Source organism: Ipomoea triloba, chromosome 1 (genome assembly GCF_003576645.1).
Source record: "Ipomoea triloba cultivar NCNSP0323 chromosome 1, ASM357664v1".
In the NCBI taxonomy this organism is placed as follows: Eukaryota; Viridiplantae; Streptophyta; class Magnoliopsida; order Solanales; family Convolvulaceae; genus Ipomoea; species Ipomoea triloba.
This window is the reverse complement of record NC_044916.1, coordinates 34,524,611-34,532,155: the sequence shown is the minus strand read 5'-3', so window position 1 is coordinate 34,532,155 and position 7,545 is coordinate 34,524,611. Positions and strand designations below refer to the sequence as shown.

At 37.5% G+C, this 7,545-nt stretch overlaps 2 protein-coding genes across 3 annotated transcripts; one reads left to right on the top strand and one right to left on the bottom strand.

The window, feature by feature from the left end:
* Window positions 1–1,176: 1,176 nt before the first annotated feature.
* LOC116012962 (MA3 DOMAIN-CONTAINING TRANSLATION REGULATORY FACTOR 2) lies at window positions 1,177–3,705 on the bottom strand. The gene is made up of 3 exons (XM_031252631.1): window positions 3,492–3,705; window positions 3,258–3,364; window positions 1,177–3,006 (listed from the first exon to the last, which is right to left on the bottom strand). Exons 1-3 carry the CDS (start codon window positions 3,703–3,705, stop codon window positions 1,177–1,179), a joined length of 2,151 nt encoding a protein of 716 aa, XP_031108491.1.
* Window positions 3,706–5,222: 1,517 nt separating this feature from the next.
* Window positions 5,223–7,451, top strand: LOC116001512. Of its 2 annotated transcripts, none has more exons than XM_031241388.1 (2): window positions 5,223–5,613; window positions 6,974–7,451. In XM_031241388.1, the coding sequence occupies exons 1-2, from the start codon at window positions 5,254–5,256 to the stop codon at window positions 7,181–7,183; spliced, it is 570 nt and encodes a 189-aa protein (XP_031097248.1). In that variant the 5' UTR covers window positions 5,223–5,253; the 3' UTR covers window positions 7,184–7,451. The 2 variants fall into 2 exon arrangements, with proteins under 2 accessions (XP_031097248.1, XP_031097256.1); XM_031241396.1 differs by lacking the exon at window positions 6,974–7,451 and adding an exon at window positions 6,306–6,344.
* The last annotated feature ends 94 nt before the right edge of the window (window positions 7,452–7,545 follow it).

Genomic DNA, 7,545 nt, shown 5'->3' with positions numbered 1-7,545 from the left:
TTTTTTTTTCAAAAAAAAAAAAAAAAAAAAGAATTTTAGGTGGGAAGGTGTAAAAAGGCATTTTGAGTAAGGTTTTCCTGTTTTATTAGTTTCCAGGAATCTTACAAAAGTGAAAACTGTATTTGGACCTCGGAGAGTTGTTGTATTAATACTTCTACCCCATTTTCATTTAATAATTATCTCAAGTCCCTCACAAGTTACAACTTACAACTGAATTTGGTAGTGACTACAAATGAATATTTAGTCTTAATAGTTGTCAAGCACCTTATGCTCAGATGTCAGAGTAGTGGCATTACAGTTGCAAGCGTCGGAAAGAAATATTGAGTTTGAAGAGAAAGAATTTTACATTTAAAATAACTAAATATCACTTGTCTCGTCATATTAACCTGAAAATCATCAAAATAGAAGAAAAACCTAGAAAATGCTACATGGAAAAAAAAAATGTGGGAAGTTAATGTGTCATATTAAACATTATTTTAGTCCAAGGTGTGAATTTAACCCTTCTGCCCTCATAATAGATATTGTAATATTTATATGTAAAATTATGATACGGAGTACTATTTAGGGCAAAATAATTATTATTAATGAAAAATATTGTAATACTTATAATCAAAATTGTGATACTTATAAAGTGTAGTTATAATATAAATGTTGTAATACATGTATGTGAAATGTTACTTATAAAAGAAAATTTAATATTTATTTTAAAAAATTTAATACAAATTTGAATTAAAAATAATATTGTAATATTTATATATATATGTGTATGATAAAATAAACTAATTGTTCATAAATATTGTAATATTTATGCACCCTATTGTCTACAACCCTATCCATGTTTCTTTCCCTTATTATAAGTTTGGTTAGTTGTTTTTATACCACTATAATAGAGGTTATGACAAGGAATAACAACAGTTTAATCGATTTGTACTTCTCTGTACTTTATTCCCCTATTCTGAATCTTCTTCTGCAAAATCTTCTCTTCCTTAGTTTAGTTTAATTTATTGTATGTCATTCGAGTGGATTAAGTAAATAAGTATTTATTGGCAAAAAATTTATATTAATTAACCGCCTACATCACAGACTAAAAGTTATTAGTATGTTTGAGTTTGGAATTGAAAATGGGGAAAGAAATGCAGGCATACGATGATGATCACGAAACTACACAATAAGCAATTAGAAGCCATTTTCCATAGGTTGTTGTTGTCCGGCCCTATTAACTGTAAACGTTGAGTCCAACCATCCTTCCATCTTCGCCCGTTCCACGTAATGTTTGTACTTTGTTCTTGCATCCGGCACGTCCAAAACTAGGTCATCCATCGACTCTTCAACTCTCATGAATCCTTTGATCATCTGATTCATGGTGACCAGACCGGTGTTGAAGCAATCGCGCAGGAGATTCCATAGCCGCTCGTCGGTTTTCTTCTCTATGATGATCACCAGCGCCTTTTTGACGACTTCGTGGTGGAAGAACGGCATCCCTAGCTCCTTTATGCAGCGGCAGGCTTCTCGTGAGTCGCCGCCGCATTCGAATTCTTCTAGAAGTTTTCCGATTTTGTCTTTGACGTCGTCGATGCTCCAGCCGTTGGAGCAGCTGCCGCCGCCGCCCCAGCACCGGAGTATTCGCTCGCCGGAGAGGCGGGCGTTGAGGAGAGATTTGGCCATCTGGACGACTTTGTTGCCGATGGAGTTTACTTCGGAGAGTTGGGAGCCGATTTCTTCGAGATGTTGCGGGGCGAGGACTTCGTCCACCGCCGCCCTGGCTAGGAACATCGCGAGATCCTCCACCGCCGCCGGGATGTCGAGCGCCGTGTCGTCGGCGGATTCGATTAGCATTGTGAAACCGCTCACCACGTCCTCGGTTGGGAAACATAGGGAGGAGAGCAAGACGGAGGCCATTTCTTTCTCTCGTTTTTTCCTGTCCATGGCGAGGCTAATCAGTTTCTTGATGAAATTTGCGTTGAGCTCAGGGGAATAAGAAGGATTCTCTGATTCGAGACAGCTACTCACTTCTACAATATCGCCATTCAGAAAATACTCTTGGATTATCGACTGCGCTTTCGTCTTGAATCGCTTCACGTCGTCTTCAACCGCTTTTTGCTTTCCAGGCTGTACGGAAGATATCGGCTTCAGAGACGAAGCCGATAGCCACCCCTCCGACGCCGCTTTCGATATCAATGATTGAAGAATGAACTTCGCGTTTGGAATGTCCAGAGAGAGATCGTCAATTGAATCGATAATCCGACTGAAACCTTTCGAGATTTGGCTGGAATTGATCAATCCTTCTTCCGCCGCCGTCTTCAATAGATCTAGAAGCCGGCTCTCCGCCGGCTTCCTTTCCATGATCATAATCACAGCTCGTTTTATAATTTCATGGTGGAAGAAAGGGACATTCAAATCCTTGACGCATCTAAACGCTTCTTTCTTATCTCCGCTCACTACATACTCTTTCAACAAATTGTTAATCTTCCCCTTAACATCCTCAACCGTTCTGTTTCGGCTTCCGCCCCACCGCCGCTCAATCACTTCGGCGTGCAGCGGAGCCGACAAGTAGCTCTTCTTGGCCTTGTTGATGACCTCGAGTCCTTTAGAATTTTCCGGCAGAGAGGCGGTGACTTTCACCAGAAAAACCGGCGGGAGCATGTCGTCGACCACCGCTCGGGCTATGAACACTGCCAGAACGTCAACCGTATCCGGTATATCCACGACCAAATCGTCGGCGGATTCCAGAAGTTTAGTGAAGCCTTCGTAAACTTGATCTGGAGCGATGAGGTCAACGTAGAGTGATGAGAGTAAAAGCGCCGCCATTTCTTTCTCCTTGTCGTGCCTGTCCATAGCCATGGAAACGAGCTTCTTCACGAAATAGAAGTCGTAGCAAGGCATTCCCAGTTCTCTCAATTCGCTCGCGGTTGAGCTAATGTCATCGTTCTCAAAATACTCCTGCAAGATTACAGTAACCTTTTTCTTGTACTCATTGAATTGTTGAGCTGTTTTTCTCGTCGATTGCTCATTATCCTGAAGATCAGATCAAAATTGTCACATTAGGACAACTCCAATCAAGTTGATCAGATAGTTAATTCAGTAATTACAATATTACAAGTTAGCTGAAGCTGTCTCTAGGCTTTTTAGTTTGACAATATAGACTGGTTTTGATCTTTTGCTGGTTAGGGTTTATCAGGCATATGACTAGTTAACCAAACTGGACACATGATTTTCATAATTGTTTCAAGAAAATGAGTTTGAAATTGCAAAATGGCAGCTGAAAATACCTCATTGCTACTGTAATTTGGATCACTGGGTTCAATAGCACAGCCATTATCAGTATCAAGCAGCCCTCCCCAGGTACCTTTTCCTCCACAACCACCTACATATAATATGCACACACATCAGTGATGATAAGATTATATCAAAAAATTGAAAATTGCAAATTGATTCAATTCATGTGAAGCATAATATATATAAATAATAAACGTGTTGTGTTGTGTTATAACCTTTCTTTGGGCGGCCATCTCTTTGAACATGAGAATTTCTTTCATTCTTTAAATGTCTTCCTTGCTTGCCTTGATGATCTTTTGGAGACCAGCTGGGAGATTTCGGGGAGGTGCAGACGGCTAATGGGGAGACAGATGATGGATCTGAGCTTTCTGAAACAGATCGAAGCTGTTCTTGATGCTCATTCGACATATATCCATCCGTATATTCCATCGTTGTATCATTTAATTTACCAATGATATGAGGTTTTTTTTAGTAAGAACCAAACATCTTTATACAAAAATGGATGCATATATGCAGTGTTATGATTTTTTTTTTAGTGCAGCATGCAGTGATGAAGAATAAACTTGAATTCCTGGTGAAAAGTTGGAATTAGAGCATACATGCAATGCATGCAATCCAGATCTGCATCCAATGGACAAGAGACTGCTCCGGTGTAGCCTTTTGAAACGGGAATGTCTTGGAAAAGTGATGGTCAAACAATCGTGTAAGATCTCAAATATAGGATTTTTGTTTTTTTTTTTTTTGCATGGCAGTTTATGATTATTACAAGTGGAATGAATTTAATGGTTTCACTTTTTAAACATATATAAATCTTATATATTTAGTAAACTTTTAAAACAATTTGGGGAATACCAACATATTCATAGTGTCTTCTAGTCTGTCTGATATATGGTATACTTAATTGCACCAAGTAATACTCCATAACTAATAAGGTGATGTGAGAGAAATGTTGGTAGTAAATGATGCATTCAAATAGCATATATAATTGTATTTGGTACAAGATACACTTTGATTGAAAACTATCAAAATTCTGTACATTTAATCTTTTATGTTTATGGGATAAATCTTGTTCATTTGTAATAATACACAAACCAAACCAATGATGTATGTCACACTAGGAAGGCCATGTTCAACATGCTCGACCGAGACAGTATTGCAATAATCTTTCAAATACTATAATTATGTTCCACTCACTCAATTACCCATTTCAAGGTCATGTCAACCCAATAAAGAGTATTTAGTATACAACAATTTATACAGTGGACTAAAATTCACATTACATTATTAATTTTGGTCCAAAATCACATTTAGTTTATATATCGTTAACATATTATGGCTCTGTTTCGTAAATAATCAGCTTATCAACCAATTTTGGCATATTTGACCACCATTAGTTGTTTGGTTAATAAGCTTCTTGTAACTTCAAAATGCTAAAATTCAAAAGGCTACTCAAAGCAGCCTTTTCAGTTAGCTTTTTGAGAAAAGAAATTATACAAAAACACTTATCAGCTAACAGTTAATTTATCAAACAACTTTCTACAATCAACTAATGTTATCAACAAATCATACCTTCTAACCCAAACAGCCAACCCAATCAGCTAATTACAGTCATTTACCAAACATGACATATATGTCTTTAATTAACATATTGTAGTGTAGTTGCACGAAGTGACTTTCTCATATGGAACTCTCAATAGAGGCGCTATTGACTCATACTACATTATAACAGAGTCAACAGTACTAATTTTTTTTTAACATATTATATACTTGTATATAAACCAAAGATACCTATACATAGACTGAGTCTATAATATTTGTTAAATGTTATGCATTTACCTTATAACACGTTAAGTATTGATAGTACTAAAAAACAAATAAAACTAAATGATATTTTAAATGTCTGAATTTCATTCCTGGAAATGTTTCTTTAAAATAGCGATCTTTGTTTGATTGCAGAATTGAAGAAAGTGATCGGGCATGGGAGAAATTGAGGAGACTTCCAGGGCCGATAACGCCAACGAGTCTGCACCGCTGACACCAAGCCGGGTATCCAGCCCGCATAAGAAAAACCTGTCGGTACGCACCAAGGTGCCGGAGGTGGAGGTCCGCCTTTACCGGCGAGGGAATGGGCCGATCGACGTCTTCATATCGAGCCTGGGAGGGTGGGACCAGAACCAGCTGGAGGTTAATGGCATCCTCGACAAGTACGGCTTCAAATCCCTCTACGCCTTCAACCCCGATACGGGTCGGGGCAGACAAATCCGGTACGCTCGCAATGGACGATCGGTCTCCACGTACACCGACGGCTCCGTCGTTTATGTCGACGGAGAGCCTAAGGTACGCATGCCGATTCGCCTCTCTCTCTCTCTCTTGTATACATAATTACATATGTGAGCTGATATGTATTCGTAATGCATGCATAAATCATTATCTATTATGCGTGTTGCTGTTTCGATACATTGAAATGAAGTTTGATGTTTCTGTTGTAATTTCTATTTCGCTTGTTATACAATTGAACTCATGTTCAATGTTGTGCTTAGCATTATTGGTGAATTGATTTAATTCATTATGAATTTATACATATACCACATATGAACACAGTAGATCATTAATACATATGACATATATGGACACAGTAGATCATTAATACATATAACATATATGGACATAGTAGATCATTAAACATGAAGATTAAGTAAATTCTTTGAAGGAATGCAATGCACTGGGATAGGTTATGATAATGAATCAAGGAGGGATTTTTCATGCTATGAAACAGTATTCTTATGGCCTTAGAGTAATTATCTGCTATATTGTGATAAGATAATTCAGTTAGTGTGGAATTTTTCCATGCAACCCCAACTAGATTATCTCCTCAATTGAGTCTGCAAAGAACATAAATATTGTCTCAGAATCAATCTTTCCTGTTTGCTCTGCTTATGAGTTATGATATTGTTTCAGTTCAATTCTCATGGTTCTTGCCAATGTAATGCATTCGGCTACTCATCAGGCTGTATGTGTGGTCTGTGCAGACTTGATATCATCCCGCAAATGAATGGAACTTGCTCTTGATGTCCGGAAATTGCATGAACAAAATTCTGATTTAATATATTAGAAGTTGAAATCTATTGTTGCTTATATATGCTCAATCACAATTCACAACCTTTTGAATTCACCATATTAAGACCGAGCTACCAGAGTATGTGCTCTATGTATTCGCATTACCCTTTCTTAAGTAGAATTAAGGAAACCGAGAGCTGTGACACAGCCCCACATCAATTCTAAGTATTTATGTATCTTGACTTTTGCGGAACAAATTAGTCACAGATGTGAGAGGGTTGGAACTTCTTGAGCATAGTTATAAAACTTATAAAATCTCTTCGTCTGATCAAAACTTTTTCCAGTTCTACCAAGTCGACTATGAATTTGTATTTTAACATGTCGGGTGGTAACCCTTTGAACTGAATAACATGACTTGTTGAGTCTTGCTCTGCTTCATGCAAATGATCTCAAGGAGCTCTATTTGTGTCAGAATATACATATTACATATGCTTTCGGGTGTGTATTTATGAATTATGACCCTTGTACTTGTCTTGGATGTGCGATGTGAGTTATATTAGGCTTTTGTGCATGCATTTACACGTCATTGCAGCTCGTGAACTTACCTATACATTATGCGCATACTGCCATTTGAATCCAGGATTCGTCAATCCAATATATTACCAAGCTACTGGTAGGGGTTGCAGTTATAGCTGTGTTGATACTATTGACAATGAAAGATACTCCAGAATGGGCAAAAAAGTTGAACCTTTCTGGTGGACGCATTCCTCCATGGGTCCTTGCTTGCGTCGTCATAGTATTCACACGCTTGAGAAGGAGAAGTTGGGATTTCTTGGATAAACGTCGTTAGGTTTTTAGCTCCCGGTGGATCATATATGGATGAATACTTTACAATTGCAAATTTTATACCTTTGTGTTGTTTATATTTATGTAATAGCTATAAACCTTGCATTTACATACATTGTTCTTCTTTCTATTTGCAATATAGAAGAGCTGATGTTCTGCTGGATTCAGCTATGCCATGTCCAAATACACAAGATAACAACCTTGTATATGTCTGCAACATTTCTAATGCTCTTTACACTCTTACCTGTTATCCAGTCTCTTTCGAGCCATAACTTCTTCTTCTTCTTCTTCTTCTCTTTTTTTTTTTTTTTTTTTTTTTTTTTTTTTTTTTTTTTTTTTTTTCCCATTTGTTTTTTTTTTTTTTTT

Coding starts and splice junctions, on each gene's coding strand:
- LOC116001512 (XM_031241388.1), top strand. CDS start 5,254: ATGGGAGAAATTGAGGAGACTTCCAGGGCCGATAACGCCAACGAGTCT. Junction 5,614..6,973: donor ATGTCGACGGAGAGCCTAAG/GTACGCATGCCG, acceptor ATTTGAATCCAG/GATTCGTCAATCCAATATAT.
- LOC116012962 (XM_031252631.1), bottom strand. CDS start 3,705: ATGGAATATACGGATGGATATATGTCGAATGAGCATCAAGAACAGCTT. Junction 3,365..3,491: donor AGATGGCCGCCCAAAGAAAG/GTTATAACACAA, acceptor TATTATATGTAG/GTGGTTGTGGAGGAAAAGGT. Junction 3,007..3,257: donor GCAATGAGGTATTTTCAGCT/GCCATTTTGCAA, acceptor CAGGATAATGAG/CAATCGACGAGAAAAACAGC.